Source organism: Ipomoea nil, unplaced genomic scaffold (genome assembly GCF_001879475.1).
Source record: "Ipomoea nil cultivar Tokyo-kokei standard unplaced genomic scaffold, Asagao_1.1 scaffold0900, whole genome shotgun sequence".
Classification (NCBI taxonomy): domain Eukaryota; kingdom Viridiplantae; phylum Streptophyta; class Magnoliopsida; order Solanales; family Convolvulaceae; genus Ipomoea; species Ipomoea nil.
The window spans coordinates 2,387,782-2,408,901 of record NW_017617328.1 but is presented as its reverse complement, the minus strand read 5'-3'; the positions used below and the strand labels follow the sequence as shown (position 1 = coordinate 2,408,901).

Sequence of the window (21,120 nt, the reverse complement as noted above, 5' to 3'; positions counted from 1 at the left end):
GCAATTTATATCATGCACCAGGGCGCACATTGCATTGTGCGCCCTGATGCAAAATGACGTCGTTTCAGATTTTTTGTTTTTTGAAATTTCGCTGCCCTAGGTTGGTGGTTAATTTTCTTTAAAAAAATCTCATGTTCAAAAATGTACATAATTTTATACTAGAATACACATAATTGTATACATGAATGTACATAATTGTATAACAAAATACACCTACTTTTTTTAAAAAAATTTATTTATTCGGATGTACATAATTGTATAAAAAACATGTACATAATTGTATAAACAAATACACATAATCACGTCAACCCCCCACCGCGCCTCCCAAAACGACGTCGTTTTGGGGGGTGCGGGGTATAACGATTCCTATAATAGAGATCAAATGCGATAATATGCTTCAGGTAAAAGATGAGGTTTAGTCTCAGCCCTTGATCTAATCAAAATTAACAGTCCAAATTAACGAAAACTTTTAAAAAAATGCAGTGGCAATTTGATCTTTTTGCGTATTGGTCAAACTTTAGGTACGCCATTCTCCTTCTTGATTCGAAGTGGTCCAAGTCTTTCTCTATCCGTTTAACAGTCCAGATCCACCCAACTAATCCTGATTCACCCCAAAAGATACGGAAATTGACCCAAAAAGAATCATCACTCGTGAAAATATTTCAATAGTTATACGATCAAAAAATAAAATTTTCTATTTATTTATTTGTATGCAATTTGTGTATCCAATGCATTGTCGTACACGATGGAGACTTTCCAAGTCAAGCATATCTGCTGCAATAATGTTATATGTACCATGCAATAATATATAATAAGTGTCCCTTGTCCCACACATATATCATCATGCAAAAATAACGCAATAATGGTTCGAGTGTATAAATTCACCGCGTTCCACACTCACATGTGATGTCGTCATTTGTTTTAATTTTATTGAATGCAAAATAATAATAATAATAATAATAATAATAATAATAATAATAATAATAATAATAATAGGTTCATATATTACTTTTTCTTGATATCTAAGTTAAACATGTCATATTTATAGGGAGTAAAAAGTACTATACATACAATCAACATGTGTATAGAGAGCAAAACCAAGTTGTCAATTTTATGACGAGTAGTCTTGCAAGAGTTCATTATAGAGGGCGGAAGAAATAAAAAACGCTCCTATAAATATCATGAATGTTCTGTTTGAAGATTGTTTCGGTTCACCCAACTTCCGTGATATTTTTATGTGAAGCCAGTAATCCTTAAGGATTGGGTTTGTCCCTATTAAGGACATATGTGAGTGATATATTCCATTTCTATTTGTTCTAGTTTAGCTGCGGTTGAATAGCTGTATATGTTAGATTAGTTGTTGTAACTTCTTGCTAGCTTTTCACCTCTGAACACTATTTATACCTGCTTGGGTTTATATTAATATAACCATCAAGTTCATAAACTCTACATGGTATCAGTCCCTCCTCCAGTTCTATAAAAATATTAAAAAAAATAAAAAAGTAATGAAGTAAGTCTAGCATAACTTTCATAGAGGAGACTTCACAAGTCAAGCATATATATGATGTATTAATTCTTTTTTTTTTTTTTTTTTTTTTTGTGCAATTTGACTTGTTAGTCTACTTGGCGGAGACTAACAAGTCAAGCACGTATATATGATAATAAATGTTAATTGTACCATCCAAAATATATAATGTAATAATTGTTAGGTTATGCACACATTTGCAATTGCAATTTTAGGTTACTCCTATTTGAATCCCGCACTTATCATTATGTCAAAAGTTATAATGCATAATTTTACTTATTTCTACATATTTGAGTAACAGTTAGCACCACTTTCGATGGTAGATGTTAAACCCGGTTTTCTAAGTCTCCCTCCAAAAATAAAAAAATAAAAAAACTTCCATGCAAATCCTACGCAGATGACCTCTTTGTGTTTTTTTTTTTTTTTTTTTTTTTTTTTTTTTTTTTTTTGTTTTGTTTTGTTTTTTTTTTGTTTTATTAATATTATTATTAAAATAAGTTTTTTGGAGTAATGTGACAGTGAACCACGTTTGAAGATAAGTTAAAATTGCTTGAATATAACGTGAATAGTGATGAATTATAAATTTAGTAATATAACATATGATTCAGTTTTAAAAGTAGAAATAGGAGAGAATTGCATTGGATGATGATTGTCTTAGACGATATACATTGACTCCCAGTCCACACTCATATGAGAGATATTTCAAGTAGCTAGTGCATTTTGGAGTAACTTGTTAATACAGAGTATAAATTATTTATTCAAGATGGGACTATTTACTATATGTAATATTTTATTTTTTGGTTGATGAAGGAAATCCACATTCATTATTTGATGGTGTGTACAGGGCTGGTTACTTTAAATAAAACTTGAAGGAAGAAGAAAATGAAAAATATGATTTGGACTCCCATTTTCTACTCTATCATCGATTTTTATGAACACTTTTCTCTGGGGCCAACATGATAAAAATAATCTATCATTCTCCACAAGGTTGAATCCCCAACCCTCACGGCTCAAAAACCTCGATCCGACATAATATTTGGCAGGATGTAAATCACGTGACTTAATGGCTTAACCGACAGAGTCAGAGTCAGATGACGGTACCTATAAGGGATTTACGCATTTTGAAAAAATAAACTTTTCTTGTTTGTCACGTCCTGAAGTAAAAGTGATATATTAGAATTTGAGAATGCATATTAGTAGAACTCGAAGAAAAGTCTCCTAACGTGTTCTTTGGAGTTTGGACTAGGTCTAGGTGACTTGGTCTTTGGTTTGTATTCCCTCAAGACTCAAGAGTGCAAATAATTGCATATATAGTAGCTGTAAACCAAGTTACACATCCAAGTATCCAACACAGACCAAATTAAACGTTTGTGGTGTTGTCGAACAACATAAGCTTCCTTGTAGTAGTTCTTTTGTTGTCGGCAGTACTAAGTTTTGCTCCTACCGCCACATCAAAAAGTAATTATCCCATAGCCAAACCCAACTGTACTACTGATCATTGTGGGAACGTAAGCATCCCATTTCCCTTTGGTTTGACCAAAGGTTGTTATCTTAATGATGACTTCTTGATCACTTGCAATACCACCTCCTATGATCCGCCTCAACCTTTTGTAGGGAGCAGTAATATACCGGTAAGAACAATATCAGTTGAAGGGCAGTTGATCGTCATGAAATTCATAGCTAAAAGTTGTGGTCAAGAAGTGGACTCATCGATCAGATTATCAAAAAAGTACGTCAACCAGACTGCCAATAAGTTCGTCGCTGTGGGCTGCAACACTAATGCCATTGTCTGGGGAAAAGACCATGGATGGGCGTACCAAGCTGGTTGTAACACCACCTGTAATCGCTTGCAAGATGTGCGGAATGGGACTTGCTCGGGAATCGGGTGTTGCCAGGTGAAGAACATTCCTATCGTGTTCAGGAACGTGCACTTTGCATTGAAAACCATGGCGACGAATATTAGTAATTGTAGCTACGCGTTTGTGGTGAAAAAGGATGAGTTCAACTTCTCCTCCAATATGCTTACTACCCAACAATGGAAAAAAGGAGAGAGAATGCCAATGGTAGTTGACTGGGTCATCTTCAACGATACTTGCAGTAACTCTAGCAGAACATGCCAAGGTAACACCACTTGTGTCCCTTTTGAAGGTCCTGATGGGGGATACAGATGTGCTTGTGAGAAGGGTTATGAAGGCAATCCATATCTCCATCCAGGTTGCCTAGGTACATACATATATACTGTATACTCTGATCTAAATTTTATATCACTGGGAATTACGGAATTTCCGACCACCTGAAAGTTCAATTCAAAAGCAAAAAGTGGTCGGAAATAGCAACAAAGGTTTTTTCGGATACCAAAAGTGATCGGAACAAGGCTTTCAACTTGATTTAAAATCACGTGGTCAGAAATTCCATAATTTCTAGACATAATTTCCAGAAGTATATGTACAATTTCATTATTTAGATAACAGTCTTAGTTGGTATGGTCAAACCAGCTAACCCAATCTCGTCATCTTTGTTATTGCCTATATATGCAGATATTGATGAATGTGCTGATAATGGACAGAACGACTGCTCCTCCAAAAACGCCACTTGCTTCAATACACTAGGCGGTTACAATTGCACTTGCAAGGCAGGTTATTTTGACGATGGGAAAGGCGGTGGCAGCTGCAAATTACCTATTAAATATGAATGCAAAGATATTAATGGAAAACCATGCCATTCGTCTAACAGAGTAGTGGACTTCATAGTTCTGGGTAAACATCTTTTCCTATTCAGAAGCTCTTCACTTGATTTGATATTTCCAATTTAGTAACGTAGTTAGTTTTATCAGTCAATTTTAACTTATTTAATCACTATTAGGCTATTTTTTTGAAAGGATCACTATTAAGCTATTATTAGTTGTTGTTTCACTTGGTTAAATAATCAATATAAGTTTTGATATTGCCATCAACACACACTTAGCTTGTTTAAGAAATCAAGAAATGTAATGTTGATGGGATGCAGGTGTCGCTTTAGGAATGATAGTGCTACTGATCGCTGGTTTTTCTCTGTACTTGGAACATCGGCGGAGGAAATCGGTACAAATGAAGGAGAAATTCTTTAGGGAGAATGGAGGATTGATTCTGCAACAGAGGATTGCCCAAGGTAATGCATCTTCTGGCACAACAAGAATTTTCACTGCTAAGGAGCTTGAAAAAGCCACCAACAACTATGACCAAACAAAAATCATTGGTCAAGGAGGTTTTGGCATTGTTTACAAAGGGCACCTTTTTGATGGTCGAGTAGTAGCTGTTAAAAAGTCCAAAATAATGGACCCAAACCAAGTCGAGCAATTCATCAATGAGGTAATTGTGCTCTCTCAAATCAATCACAAAAACATAGTCAAACTCTTTGGCTGTTGTTTAGAGACAGAAGTTCCACTGTTGGTTTATGAGTTCATAAGTAATGGAACGTTGTCACAGCATATCCACAACAAAGACAAAACATCGACTCTACCTTGGTCGACTCGTTTAAGAATAGCAACCGAAACAGCTGAGGTACTCTCTTATTTGCACTCTGCAGCCTCTCCTCCCATCATCCATAGAGATGTTAAATGTGTAAATATTCTCCTCGATAATGATTATATTGCCAAAGTATCCGATTTCGGTGCGTCAAGATTAGTCCCTCAAGATCAAACTCAACTCACAACAATGGTGCAAGGAACATTTGGCTATCTTGATCCAGAATACATGCAAACCCACCATTTGACAGAAAAGAGCGATGTTTACAGCTTTGGAGTTGTCCTCGTGGAATTGCTAACGAGTAAGAGGGCAATATCTTTTGACGGCCCAGAATTAAAGAGAAATCTATCTCAACATTTTCTTTCATTGTTGAAAGGAAATCAGTTGTTCAAAATTCTTGATGGCAACATTTTATGCGAAGGAAGCACTACTGAGGAGTTGCAAGAGGTTGCCTTACTTGCAAAAAGGTGTTTAAATTTCAAAGGGGAGGATAGGCCAACGATGAAGGAAGTAGCAATGGAACTAAGTGGATTGAGGAGAGCAATAAAACATCCCTGGGCTAATAATTCATCGACTTCCATGGAATCACAGGCTTTAATTATGGAGCCATCAATTCCCTTGGGATATGATCCTAATTTTAGTGTAACAACAACTGGATATGATAGTATAAAAGATCATATGGAGTTACCACTAGCTGCTGGAAGATAATTGTAACTATTTCATCTCAATAAATTAGTTTTTTTTTTTATTTTTTGTTTTTTGTTTTTTTTTTTTTTGTTTTTTTTTGTGACGAGAGAAATCTGCATTCACCATTAGAGATTAGTTTAGATTTAATTGTAATTGTATTATATTGGTCTAGTTATTGTTCAAATGTCATGTATAACTAGCCATTGTTATAAATATTTTAGTTTATTACCATTATTATCCTAAGAGTTCTACTATATGGACTTCCAAATTCTACTCCCTCATTTCTATTCTCTGAGATGGCAAACCAAGATTGGTTATTTTCATCATGTGAGTCCACAGAAAAGTGTCTACATCAAAAACATGTAAGAAGGAGTACAAGTTAAGAATATAAAATGGGAGTACATCAAATATTTTCCTTATCCTAATCCTCCCTATATTTAAGTTTACATGTACTGTTATTTCCAGTCTTATACATAGGAACAGTTATTAATGAAATGCTTGATCTGACAGTTTTCTGCACTTTACTTTTTCTGCTATCTTCTCAGTATTACTTTGCATTCTAGAGAATTGAGTTAAGGAAGACCGGGTTTACAACCACTGCACCATAAAATTCTAGTTTAAAAAATTATTCTCATAAATTTCTTTTCATTACATGCCTATTTGAGATTAAAACAACAAATAATAAATTAAACTTTTTTGCCAAATATATATAAATTAACACTCCAAAATTAATTTTAAAAAATATTTTTTTTTTTGGAAAAAATTTTAAAAAGTATATTTGTACTTTTAATATAATTTTCTTTAATCAAGCAGTTAAAAAGTAAAATTCAAAAAAGCTCTACCAAACATTTTTTACCTGTGGCTTTCTTAATCACATTCAGCAAACTTAGAGTAATATTACTGACAGAATAATGGGGCTAACACCGGCCCGGGTTGTCAACAGACACCTGACCTGACACCACGTGGAAATTCAACGCGCAGAACTCCAACGAACAGAATACCAACGGGTGGAAACATTACTATGGGTCATTTGCTGTGCCCATTGAAGAAAGAGAAATAAAGGCTCGGCTCCTTATTATGTATTATGTTCTTAACGTTAGGGACTCGATATAAGTAGAACCTCTCCTCAGCTAGAGGGGACACGCTGATTATTTTGTACTGAACACTTAGCAATACAACAATTCATTATTCTCAGATTAAATTTCCGGTAACATACTTACCGTCATTGGTGCTCTCATTGAGAGTCTGAGATCAATTCTCAAGCAGGCTTCTTTCAACAACGAGCTTGAAGCAATGTCGCGCTCAAGATCCAGCAGCTCCCACGGTTCTTGCAACTTGAACAATGGCAACGCCTCAGCTGATCTTCAAGACCAACTCAATAGTAACCACGGAGGGGACCTCAGAGAACAACTGATGGCGTTCACACATGCAGGCAGCTGAAATACAAGTCCCAAGTCCCATGCATTTATTAGTTGCTTTTATTTATATCAAGTATTTATTTTCCATGTGGCTCTAGATGTCTTTTCCATTCTCAAAACATTGCATTTATATTTCTTTTGCGGATTATCATAGGGAGTTGCCTGGAAATATTGAAGAAGAATATTATTCCCTTTGGGTTCTTATAATTTGTGTGATTGTTTCTTGAGCTTCCATCCTACGTCAGTTGGTATCCAGAGCCGTAAGATCCTAGGCAAACAATCGAGATAGCGACTTTGTCCTCTCCATTGTTTTAGACCCACTATGGCACACAACGGCAATAACAATGGCGTAAACATTCCACCCACTTGCGATGACCGTGGTGTTGACGCCCTCTGGGCAGCGTTGCAAACGCAAGGTGACAACATGAACCGTGAATTTCAAGACATCCGTAATATTCTTGCCAACCTTAGCCTGCAACTTGTTGGTCGCGGGGCTATCCCGGCTAACAATGACGAAGGAAATTACCTTGTTGCTAGACCTGTGCGAAGAGCCATCCCGCAAGCTAATCTGCCACCTCCCAGCATGAGCAGTAGCGACTCCGAAGATGAGGATCATAATATGAACAATCTTGATCGCATACAGAATTATTACCGACCAAAGGTGGATCTCCCTACCTTTAATGGAAACTTGGATGTTGAATCTTTCCTTGAGTGGTGTTATGAGGTCGAAAAATGCTTCGATATGATGGAAATGCCATAGGAACGTCAAGCCAAATACGTAACACATAAGCTAAGAGGTGGAGCAGCTGTAACACCCCGTGTTACGATCCCTAAAACCAATTAATCATTTAACCAATTACCCAAAAGAAAGAACCAAATCACAATAATTAATTAGGAGAGGCCCACCATAGCCCATGAGCCCTTATCCCTAAACCCAATCCTTAGTCCTAAAAGGAATAGAGTTAGCAAACCTATAGTAATTAGGCCCTAAGTAAGACTCTTAGATATATAAATAGGGAACATAAGGAGGCACCTAGAACTCCCACCACAATAATCTCTCACCACACCAAGAATTCCAAGAATTCCCCTAGGAGAAATCAAGAAAGAAGAAAGCTTAAAGAAAGACCCTTCATAGCCAAGGAATCAATTAAGGCTAAGAGGTAACCCATGTCTCAACAAAACCTATTTTCATAGCTACGAATCTCCTCTTAGGATTTCCCCCATATTCATGTGTGATTGATGATTCGTTATATTGATCTTGATAATTGGCATTGTGATTCCATGGGTGATTTTGATGATCTTGAGAGGTTCTTGATGATTTGATGGTGTTCTTGATGATTATATGATGTTCTTGATGATTGTATGATGTTCTTGATGATTACGTGATATTCCTACCGAATCTTGATATTAAAGGATGAATTGTGTTCTTGTTAAATTAAAAGTGATTAGAACCCTAGGTTGTATCGTGAAATTCGTGTGGTATTATTCTTGGCGTATTGGGTGGGAATTCACATGTTTGGGTGTTAATTATGTTTAGAAAAGCATGATAGGATATGTGCCGCATGTTTCTTGTTTGTGATCCGTTAATTGTCCACGTATTGTTGTCAATTGCGTTTGAAAGTGTCTAAGCATGGTTTCGGGTTCCACAAAGGTTCCCGGGGCGTTTTTGGTGAAAAAGAGTCAGTGGGGGGTAGGGGACCCGCCACCTACCCGCGGCCAAGATGGGCAGTTCCGGCAGCGGGCAGCTGGCCGCCGGGCACCCGCTACCCAGAATAGTAAACGCCGGCGGGCAGCCGGCGGGTGAACCCTCACCCACCGGCTAGCCACTGGAAATCACCCCAACCCGGGATTTTGGTTTCCCCGTTTGATGTTCCCCCGACCCCCGTGGTGTCCCAACGGACCCCTCCCATTGTGCCTATGTCTAGTTTGAGAAGGATTGATGTTATGGCGGTTATGGAAACGTGACCATAGGACTCTTGCTAGTAAACTATACATGCCTAATTGTGATTATTGATTGTGCTTGTCTATAACTGTGCCCTAGGTTGAGAATTATATATGCTTGATTATGACTGTTGATTGTGTGTACCCCTATTTGTCGAGTCGGTTCCCTGATTTGAAAGCTAGAGTCTCTTAGGATATATCTTCATGCTTCAAAATGACTTTTCGTATATCTATGTATATATCTATATGTATTGTATTTCAACGCGTTGGAGTGGGTTACCAGCATCTCTCGCTGAATAGATATATTTGGCTTTCAGGCACAGAATAGTAAGCACGGGAGCGCGCTAGAACCTAGGAGCATAGAACCTTGGCCTGCGTGCCACATTATGCATTCTCTTTATTAAGGATATTAGCTAGTTAGCCTGTGCACCTGAGTTCTCCAGCTCAGGTGTGGCATAGCACCCCGTACTCTTTGTATTGTGTTTTGGGATTTAATGAGATTCTACCTTTATTACATAAGCTTCAAAAGTTTTAAAATTTCGGGGTGTTACAGTTGGTATCAGAGCCTAAGTTTGACCCTAGGATAAGACTCTTAAGACCGGACTTTAGGACATTAGGTTTGAACTCTAGGTACTTAGGAACATAGGACTCAGGAATCTTAGGACGCGCGGTGAGATTGTGAAACCTACACATATCCTCCCCTCACATTATCCCTCCCTTATCTGAAGAAAACTTCCCCCACTTGTCACGTCAAAAGAAAGGCACCAAGCCCCAATTTAACGTTCTTATAAACATTGACCCAGGAAGACGACAGCATGGCACCCAACAAAAGACAATCAAGAACTCCAGAACCCGCCGCACACGACCCCTAACCCAAACACTACAGCAACTAACGCAAGTCGCCCAAGCATTAAGCGACGTAGCTCTCCGCAACAACAGGCCCCCACCACCTCCATCGAACGCGAACTCGGACGTCGCCCGACAAGTTTCAAACCATCGACCGCCCACGTTCTCAGGAGAAGAGGACCCCGTGATCCTAGAGGAATGGATCCGGACCCTCGACAAAATTCTAGGGCTAGTCGAATGCCCAGAAGAACGTTGCATAGAAATAGCCTCGTTTTACTGGACACGAGGCCGATCTCTGGTGGATCCATGAGGGGCCCGCTTACCAACAAGAACCAGGGTTAGACTGGGAAAGCCTCAAGACGCGACTACGAGAACGATTCTATCCAAAACACGTAAAAGCGTCCATGTACGAAGAGTTTCTCCATTTGAAACAAGGGACAACTACCGTCATGGAATACCACAAACGGTTCCTTGAACTAGCACGCTTCGCACCCGAACTAGTCCCTACCGAGTTAACCAAAATAGAGAGGTTTGTGTCGGGCCTCAACTTTGAAGCCCGAAAAGCACTGGTGGTAAGCAGACCCCGGACTCTCAACGAGGCCTACTCCAGTGCCGCTAATCTCTACCGAATCCAACTACTCCAACGCGGGGTTCAGGAACAAATACGAAAGAGGAACACCGGAGGAGGGGCGCCACCGGTAAAAAGGGCAAGAAACGACACCAACACAAGACCGAGTAACCTGGCCAACCAAAGGCCACCCCTGGGGAACAACGACACTAGCGCCCGAAGCTTCCCTTGCCCGAAATGCAACAAGAACCATAGAGGCAAGGATTGCATGGGCAATCCCTTACGGTGCTTCAACTGCGGAGAGGAAGGACACAAGGCCTTCCAGTGCACCCAACCCCAAAGACCACGCACCACCACCACGGATCAACACGGGGGCACCGCTCATCACGGAAACTACGGCGCTCCCGGAAAGATATACGTCATGAGCCGCACCCAGGCCGAACTCGGGAACAAGAGCAATCACGAGGAAGGAAGCCTAACCCCAGAAGACGGGGACCATACAAACCCCGCGGAAGAAAATCAAGAGGACGAGTTCTGTCTAGGGTAGTTCGGCAATTTCCTTGTAATCACCTCTGTAGTAGAATTTCTTACTTAGCTTAATTACTTCGGAAATATTATAAATAAAAGATTAGTTCGAGATTCGGTCCTACTTACGGGGGTAGAACTAAAACTATACAAACTAGCCAAGCCCTCACCACTAGAAGACAAAAGAAGGAAAAATACAAGGGCCCCATCACCAAAGAACCTAGTGTTACTAATTGGAATTAAACCCTTGACTTCCCCCTTACAAGACTAAGGCCTTAACTACTAAGCTATGAGTGTTTCTTGAAACCTCAAGGGAACACTCCCTTCTTAAACCCCCACAAACCCCTAAAACCCACAAAATCCCCAAATCAAAAACCCTTCTTCTTCTTCTTCTTCTTCTCCTTCTTCTTCCCCACTTCTTTCCCTTCCCTCTCCCACTCACCTCGCTGCCCCCGCCCCCCCCACCGTAGAAATTCCGTCAGCCACACGACACCACCACCAACCGAACGCCGCCACCGGCCGACCGTCCCCCGTCAGCCCCACACCGTCGCGCCATCGCCCAGCCACCTTCGCCCGGAGGTCGCCCACGTCTCGCCCAACCGCCACCCAGCTGCAACCCGCTGCCGCCACGGCCCAACGCCACCACCGCGCCATCGCCCCTCGCCACACCAACGCCGGAACCCACCTAGCCGCCACCTCCCTCGCAAGCGCCGCACCACCGAGGATCTCGCCGGAAAAACGTGCCGGAGCTCCGCCGCCGTCCCACCGGAAAATCACCGGAAAAATTTACCGGATAATTTCACCACCCAGAAAAGCTTCACAATGCCGAAAAAGCCCCTCAGAACCCGCACCCCGGAATGGAGCAACGCCGATTACACCGTGATCGGAGGTAAAGCCCTTGAACCCGATCAATTCTCTCCGGAATTGGTTGATATGCTTAAACACCAAGGGCTTTTGGATACATATCTCACCATCAAGGGGGATACGTACCCCGAATTGGTGAAAGAATTCTATCAACATCTTGTAGCCACCAAACGGGGTGATAAACTAGAAATCACCACCAAGGTCCGCGGTAAGGAAATTATACTTTCCGAAGGCCGTTTGGCCAAGCTCTTGAAATTGACCACCACGGGTGTGTCAAACTACGACCGTAAGGGATGGATTGATACCCAAAACACGGGGTACAAGGACTATCTCGGATACCTACTCGGGAAAGAGGACGGATTCACCGCGGCCACACGACCGAATAGGAAGTGGCTATCGGCGGAGCAAAAGATATTGGTTATGATTGTAACCGATAGCCTCTTGCCCACAAACAATAAGAGCAAGGACGTGGGGAGCTTAGAATGCGCCTTCGCCTACCTCTTGAAACATAAAGTCAAGTTCAACCTACCGGCACTCATGCTAAAACACATGGAGTTTTGCAAAACAAACAACCGACTTAGCCTACCCTACGGGATGATCCTAAGCTGGATCATGGAGAAGAAGGGGGTAGATCTAAGCCACACCGAGGTTAAGACCGCAAACGGCATGGTCTTTAACGCCCAAAACCTCCGCTGTAACGACATCTACTACACCGAAGGGGGACATTACCTCACCCTCGAAGAAATTTGCCAAAAACCCGAGGAGGAACGAAGAGAATTGGTCGACCAATTAGACATCTCCAACAAGAAGCTCAAACGGGCAATGCAAGATTGTGGAATCCTGGAGGGAAATGAGGACCAGGAGGAGGATGACGAGCCTGACCCATCGTTGCACCCACGATCAAGAGGGAACCCAAGGGAGCAAAACGAGGGCTCGATCAATGAGCGCATACTCGCACAACTCAACCGACAAAACCAAATCATGGAGGAAGGGTTCTCATCCTTGATCCGTACGACGTGCGCACTAGATCAGAGGGTGGCAGCGATCGAGGCCACCTTGGGCACTCGCGGGGCGTCCAGCTCAGGAGCAGGAGACCAAGGTAGACCCAAAACTTTCCTATCACGACACCACCAGAAGTCCAGCTTACCCCAGCTAAGGCAAAACGTGGGGCCACATTCCTAACCGGGAGGCCAAGATGCGGGATGCCTAGGGGTGAAAGAATGGATTAACACACCGGGCTTCGGGGACGAAGCCCCTTGTAAGGGGGGGAGAGTGTAACACCCCGTGTTACGATCCCTAAAACCAATTAATCATTTAACCAATTACCCAAAAGAAAGAACCAAATCACAATAATTAATTAGGAGAGGCCCACCATAGTCCATGGGCCCTTATCCCTAAACCCAATCCTTAGTCCTAAAAGGAATAGAGTTAGCAAACCTATAGTAATTAGGCCCTAAGTAAGACTCTTAGATATATAAATAGGGAACATAAGGAGGCACCTAGAACTCCCACCACAATAATCTCTCACCACACCAAGAATTCCCCTAGGAGAAATCAAGAAAGAAGAAAGCTTAAAGAAAGACCCTTCATAGCCAAGGAATCAATTAAGGCTAAGAGGTAACCCATGTCTCAACAAAACCTATTTTCATAGCTACGAATCCCCTCTTAGGATTTCCCCCATATTCATGTGTGATTGATGATTCGTTATATTGATCTTGATAATTGGCATTGTGATTCCATGGGTGATCTTGATGATCTTGAGAGGTTCTTGATGATTTGATGGTGTTCTTGATGATTATATGATGTTCTTGATGATTGTATGATGTTCTTGATGATTACGTGATATTCCTACCGAATCTTGATATTAAAGGATGAATTGTGTTCTTGTTAAATTAAAAGTGATTAGAACCCTAGGTTGTATCGTGAAATTCGTGTGGTATTATTCTTGGTGTATTGGGTGGGAATTCACATGTTTGGGTGTTAATTATGTTTAGAAAAGCATGATAGGATATGTGCCGCATGTTTATTGTTTGTGATCCGTTAATTGTCCACGTATTGTTGTCAATTGCGTTTGAAAGTGTCTAAGCATGGTTTCGGGTTCCACAAAGGTTCCCGAGGCGTTTTTGGTGAAAAAGAGTCAGTGGGGGGTAGGGGACCCGCCACCTACCCGCGGCCAAGATGGGCAGTTCCGGCAGCGGGCAGCCGGCGGGCGGGCAGCTGCCCGCCGGGCACCCGCTACCCGGAATAGTAAACGCCGGCGGGCAGCCGGCGGGTGAACCCTCACCCACCGGCTACCCTCTGGAAATCACCCCAACCCGGGATTTTGGCTTCCCCGTTTGATGTTCCCCCGACCCCCGTGGTGTCCCAACGGAACCCTCCCATCGTGCCTATGTCTAGTTTGATGTTCGGATACCATTCGTAGGATGAAAGAGTATTGTATATTGCATGCTAGTTGAATTGGTATCCCGTTGGCCTAGGTGAAAGAAGTATGAACCCCTTAGGACTATTCTTAGTTGTGGATGACCACGCATAGGTTTCTTTATACGATTTCTCCCCCTTCCCAATGTGTTAATGTGGGTTGCATGTGCTTGTTATGTGTTATGTGTGCATGATGCCCCAATTTGGTTGCAATCAAATTGGCTATACGGGCAGTTGGATGGGTTGAGAACCATACTAACTGTTAACCAGGCCGGTTGCGATCGGTCAGGTATATAAATATTATATAGGGCTGCGGTCCACCGTTTGGTTGCGATCAAACGTTTCTACATGAGCTGCGGTTCATATTTCCTGGCAGCGGTCAGATGACATACTCTTGGGCTGCGGTCCACTGTTTGGTTGCGATCAAACTATGATGAGCTGCGGTTCATCGGTCGGTTGCGATCAACCCCTCCGTGTTGCGATACGGGGCAGGGTGCTGCGGGGCCGTGTCAGAGCTATACGCGCTGACCCTCATGTATGGGCATGCGATTGGTCCTGTGGCGCCAACAAAGTGTGCTATGTGATGAGATGAGAAGGATTGATGTTATGGCGGTTATGGAAACGTGACCATAGGACTCTTGCTAGTAAACTATACATGCCTAATTGTGATTATTGATTGTGCTTGTCTATAACTGTGCCCTAGGTTGAGAATTATATATGCTTGATTATGACTGTTGATTGTGTGTACCCCTATTTGTTGAGTCGGTTCCCTGATTTGAAAGCTAGAGTCCCTTAGGATATATCTTCATGCTTCGAAATGACTTTTCGTATATCTATGTATATATCTATATGTATTGTATTTCAACGCGTTGGAGTGGGTTACCAGCATCTCTCGCTGAACAGATATATTTGGCTTTCAGGCACAGAAGAGTAAGCACGGGTGCGCGCTAGAACCTCGGAGCATAGAAGTAGATAGTTTCCTTTTGGCCTGCGTGCCACGTTATGCATTTTCTTTGTTAAGGATATTAGCTAGTTAGCCTGTGCACCTGAGTTCTCCAGCTCAGGTGTGGCATAGCACCCCGTACTCTTTGTATTGTGTTTTGGGATTTAATGAGATTCTACCTTTATTACATAAGCTTCAAAAGTTTTAAAATTTCGGGGTGTTACAGCAGCAGCATGGTGGGAGGTCACGCAGAACAATAGGAGAAGGCAAGGAAAGAGACTCATTACTTCATTGAGAAAAACGAAAAGGCTTATGAATGCAAGATTTTTACCACCAGATTATCAACAACAGCTGTTCCAAAAATATCAAAGGTGTTCTCAAGGATCTTGAAGTGCGAGTGAATACACAGAGGAATTTTATCGATTAGGGGCGCGCTGCAATTTGTTTGAAACACCTGAGCAACAGACTGCCCGATTCATTAACGGGTTAAGATTTAATATTCGAGAAAAGATGTCGCTCACTCCTATTTGGTCTGTTGATGAGGCATATAATATGGCCGTCCGAGCAGAGGACCTTCTCACGCAATCCAATCAGAGAAGAATATATTCCACACCAAAGCTAATGACGACCCAATCACATGACGTTAATCCTATTCAAGCTGCTACCCCATCATCTCGACCTGTGTTGGCTAGTGACATAGGCAGCTCAAAGAACTTGGCTAGTGACATAGGCAGCTCAAAGAACCAGCAACAAAAATAAGGTAATAATGTTCCTGCACAAAAATCTATCTCAAATCTATACGCCAGACCAATGACCGGTAAATGTTTTAAGTGTGGTGAACCCGGTCATCGGTCAAATGAGTGTAGAGCTCGAAAAACTGTAAACTTGATAGATGGTGGAACAGGGGAATGAGGTGATGAGGAATTTATTGAGGAGAATGTTGAAGTTGCAAAAGAAGATGGAGAGCATGTTAGCTTTGTGGTTCGCCGACTCTTGTACACTATTGAAGAAAAGATTCCTGTTCAGCGAAACAACATTTTCCGGACGTATTATACCGTGCTCAGTAAAGTCTGCAAACTCATCATCGACAATGGGAGTTGTGATAATATCATATCTCAGACCCTTGTGGAACATCTTAACCTCCCAACCCAACCGCATCCAAAACCATATAAGTTGGGATGGATTAGGGAGGGCCCTTCTGTTACTGTGTCAAAAGTGTTGTCCCAATCTCAATCGGGAAAAGCTATGAAGATTATGTGGTGTGCGAAGTCATTGATATGGATGATTGCCATATCCTTCTGGGTAAGACTTGGCAATATGATGTGGATGCTACCCATTGAGGAAAATTAAATACTTATGAATTTTTTTGGAATCAGAAAAAGATTATCATCCCTCCAGTTGTTTGGGCCAAGTCACCAACACAAAAAACTTGTGTTATAACCATTCTGGATAGATGGAGAAATTTTGTGGAGGAAGCAAGGATACATGCAGTGTCTTAGTTTTGATAACAAAAGACAGTGGGCCAGTTATTGATTGTATACCAGGTGAGCTTCAATCTTTGTTGAAGGAATTTGAAGATATAATGCCAGATGAGCTCCCAGATGGTTTGCCCCCTTTGCGCCACATACAACACCAGATTGATCTGATCCCTGGAGCTAGCTTATCCAAACTTCTTCATTACTGCATGAACCCGGCTGAAAGTGAAGCTCTCAATAACATAGTGAAGGAATTGTTACGGAAGGGACAAATTCAAGAAAGTATCAGTCCATGTTCCGTTCCCGCTTTGCTTACCCCAAAAAAAGATGGAAGTTTGAGGATGTGCGTGGATAGCCGAGCCATTAACAAAATCACAGTGAAATATCATTTTCCAATCCCAAGGCTTGAACACATGCTAGACCAACTCCATGGTGCAAAGCCAAGATCAAGTGGAGCATAAGGAGCACCTACGCATTACCCTGCAAGTCCTGCGTGAAAATAAGTTGTACATCAACCTAAAAAAATGCTCTTTCATGACAAAAAGGTTGGTTTTCCTTGGATTCGTAATCAGTGCAGAAGGAGTTCATGTAGATGATGAGAAAGTCCAAGTGATACGAGACTGGCCTAGACCTCGGTCAGTAAGTGAAGTTAGAAGTTTCCTCGGTCTAGCTTCATTCTACAGAAGGTTTATACAAAATTACAGTACTATTGCTGCTCCTATTTCTGATTGCCTTCGCAAGGGTGGTTTTCGTTGGGGGGAGAAAGCTGAGCAGAGTTTCACTGAACTCAAGAAAAAACTCACCACAGCACCTGTCCTGGCTCTCCCGGATTTTTCAAAACCTTTTGAATTGGAGTGTGATGCCAGTGGACTTGGTATTGGGGCAGTACTATCTCAAAATCGTCGACCTATTACTTTCTTTAGTGAGTGATTGAGTGCTGCACGAGAAAATTGGTCTACATATGAACAAGAGCTTTATGCAGTTATACGGGCACTGCATGTTTGGGCTCATTACCTCAGACCAGGAGAGTTTATAATCTACTCAGATCATGAAGCATTAAAATATTTTCAGAGCCAGAAGCATCTCAACAAAATGCATGCTCGTTGGGCGGCTTATCTTGAGCAATTTACCTTCCTTCTCAAGCATAAATCAAGAGCAACCAACCGCGTAGCTGATGCACTTAGCCGACGCAGATCCTTACTCGTGGTAATGCACGGTGAAATTATCGGGTTTGAAGTTCCATTGCTAGTTTATGAGTTCATAAATAATGGAACGTTGTTAGAGCATATCCACAACAAAGACAAAACATCGGCTCTACCTTGGTCAACTCGTTTAAGAATAGCTACTGAAACAGCTGAGGTACTCTCTTATTTGCACTCTGCGGCCTCTCCTTCCATCATCCACAGAGATGTTAAATATGTGAATATTCTTCTCGATAACGATTATATTGCCAAGGTATCTGATTTCGGTGCGTCGAGATTAGTCCCTCAAGATCAAACTCAACTGACAACAATGGTGCAAGGAACATTTGGTTATCTAGATCCCGAGTACATGCAAATCCATCATTTGACAGAAAAGAGCGATGTTTACAGCTTTGGAGTTGTCCTCATGGAATTGCTAACGAGTAAGAGGGCGATATCCTTTGACGGCCCAGAATTAGAGAGAAATATCTCTCAACATTTTCTTTCATTGTTGAAAGGAAATCAGTTGTTCAAGATTCTTGATGGCAACATTTTATGCGAAGGAAACACTACTAAGGAGTTGCAAGAGGTTGCCTTACTTGCAAAAAGGTGTTTGAATTTCAAGGGGGAGGATAGGCCGACGATGAAGGAAGTAGCAATGGAACTAAGTGGATTGAGGAGAGCAGTAAAACATCCCTGGGCTAATAATTCATCGACTTCCATGGAATCACAGGCTTTAGTTATGGAGTCATCAATTCCCTTGGGATATGATCTTAATTTTAGTGTATCAACAACTGGATATGATAGCATAAAAGATGATATGGAGTTTCCACTAGCTGCTGGAAGATAATTGTAACTATAGCTATTTCATCTCAATAAATTAGCTGGTTTCTTCTTCTTTTTTTTCTTTTTTTTTTTTTTTTTTGACGAGGAAAATTTACACTCACTATTAGATGTTGTGTAAATAAAATATATGATTATTTGTGCAATCATTATTGTGCGGATCATGGTTCACATAACTGTATGAACCATACTACCATATGGAGTTTCCCGCCGCTGTCGGAAGATAATTGCAACCCCTTCATTTCAGCAAATTAGCTATATGCTCAATCTGGGAATAATGTATATGATGATTTGTTTCTAATCTTTCTATTATTCTTGTGATAAAAATTAGAATAATTAATGTATTTCAAATTTAATATTATGTTGGATCTTCTTTAATTGAATTCTGTATTATTTTAGCTTTTGAACTTCAATTTTGATTGTATTTTATTGAATTTTTTACTTATATTATAAGTGCATGCATTCAGGGGCGGAGGTACTTGGGTGGTTAGCTCTCCCACCCCTACTTCACTGAAAAAAGCAACCCAGTTGCCTTCTTTGTTAATTCAAAACTGACCGTCGACCGTTCTACGGTCGTCGGTCGATTTGTTGCTGGAAATATCATCGAAGTTAGTCGGAGGTTGTTGGAATATTGATTGGAACCCTAGTGAAATGTAATATCAGGTCAGTAATTTATTTTTGGACTTTATTGTACCAAAATGAATTATTGATAGGTTTAATTGCAACTTTAAAAAGTGTAGGTGCCTAATTGACTTTTTAGGTAAAGTTCGAGAGCCTATTTGGCAATTTTCTTTATTTATTTACACTTTTAGGATATATATTTGCTAATTCAAAAGATTAGTTTTGAACTTGGAAAAACTAATATAATGTTAATATTGATTCTTTAATTCTAGATTTTGAGTTTCATCCTTATCCCTCAAACTTTGGAATATTAAGTTAATTAGTTAAGCGAATATCAGTTAATTATGTAAAAAAAATTGTTGCTAACAAAATAATTGACAACTTTTATTTGATAAAAGATCAGAGTAATTAACTAGCAAGGTTATTATTGTATACGGAGTATATTTTATGCTATATGAAAAATTATAAAGTATCGATTGATGGTAATGTCAATCGTAACATAAAGTATCATTAAAAATTACAATCAATAATACATAAAATAATTATGTATGGTTATATATAATGAATTAATGATATCATGTATGATCGGGTACTGATGTTGATTGATATTGTAAATTTTTGTTATTTCCACTCTTGAGTGAATTCAATCACTTAATCTTCTTATACACCAACAACAATCAATTGTAACTAATTCTAATATTTTAAAATTAACAAAGACGGTATACTTATATTTTCTTCATCTCATTTTATGTCCCCAATTAACAATGATCGACCCAAATTAATCTTTTGATTTCAACCTTACAATTGTTATACCATGGATTAGGGTTCATATGAATTGTGAACCCTGATATAAAAATTTTGAACCTTCCGTTGGGGCATTTTGTACTTATAATTAATAATTTTTGTACAGATAAACAAATAAGTTGATAATTACTGACACATAATATGATAGCTACAGGTACAAAAACTATCAACTACAGATACAGAACGTGACTACAGATATAGAATGTGTCAATTATAGATATAGAATGTGAATGTTATTTTTGAACTAGAATCTAAAATACAAAGTAGACCCAAAAGAGGCCATGCATGCCGTGCAGTGAGGGTCACTCCTTCATACAATAAGTTGTGGTCCTTGGAGCTAAGGAGACTTAAACGAGTAAAGCACAAGACGACGTTGACCCCGCGCGTTGAACATTCGATTTATATGTCGTGAGAAGAAAGTATGTCATCATGTTATATCTTAATTATTTTGCCATACCTTCGTTGAAAAGATTGAACTTTAGTCTCCATCCACTACAAAAAAAAAAAAAAAAAAAAAAAAAAAAAAAAAACCCACCTCTACATGATCAGATTTACTTTAAAAGATTACAAAAATTGAAACTTAAAAAAAAAAAAATTAATAATAATAATAACTTGCATGCAAATCCTACGCAGATGGCCTCTTTGTGCTTTTTTTTTTTTTTTTTTTTTTTTTTTTGTTTTATTAATATTATTATTAAAATAAGTTTTTTTTTTTTAGTAATGTGACAGTGAACCACGTTTGAAGATAAGTTAAAATTGCTTGAATATAACGTGAATAGTGATGAATTATAAATGAGTGAATTCCATTTTTGGTCCTAGTGTTATAGGGGCGTTTTCAATTTTAGTCCACTTTAATTTTTTTGCCACTTTACAACCACTGTTATTGAATGTGTTCCACTTTTAATCCACCGTTAATATCTCCGTCAAGAGGCCGTATAATCAAAGTGTATTTTGGTCT

At 40.2% G+C, this 21,120-nt stretch overlaps 2 protein-coding genes across 2 annotated transcripts; both read left to right on the top strand.

Moving 5' to 3' along the window:
- Window positions 1–2,889: 2,889 nt before the first annotated feature.
- On the top strand, window positions 2,890–18,847 carry LOC109179382 (putative wall-associated receptor kinase-like 16; the record flags this gene model as incomplete). Its single annotated transcript, XM_019328878.1, has 4 exons — window positions 2,890–3,748; window positions 4,063–4,281; window positions 4,532–5,764; window positions 18,796–18,847. Coding segments are annotated over 3 exons (2,283 nt in total), but the record flags the coding sequence as incomplete, so codon positions are not given.
- LOC109179381 (wall-associated receptor kinase 5-like) lies at window positions 17,248–18,744 on the top strand. Its single transcript, XM_019328877.1, has 2 exons — window positions 17,248–17,598; window positions 17,785–18,744. Exons 1-2 carry the CDS (start codon window positions 17,248–17,250, stop codon window positions 18,742–18,744), a joined length of 1,311 nt encoding a protein of 436 aa, XP_019184422.1.
- Window positions 18,848–21,120: the final 2,273 nt, after the last annotated feature.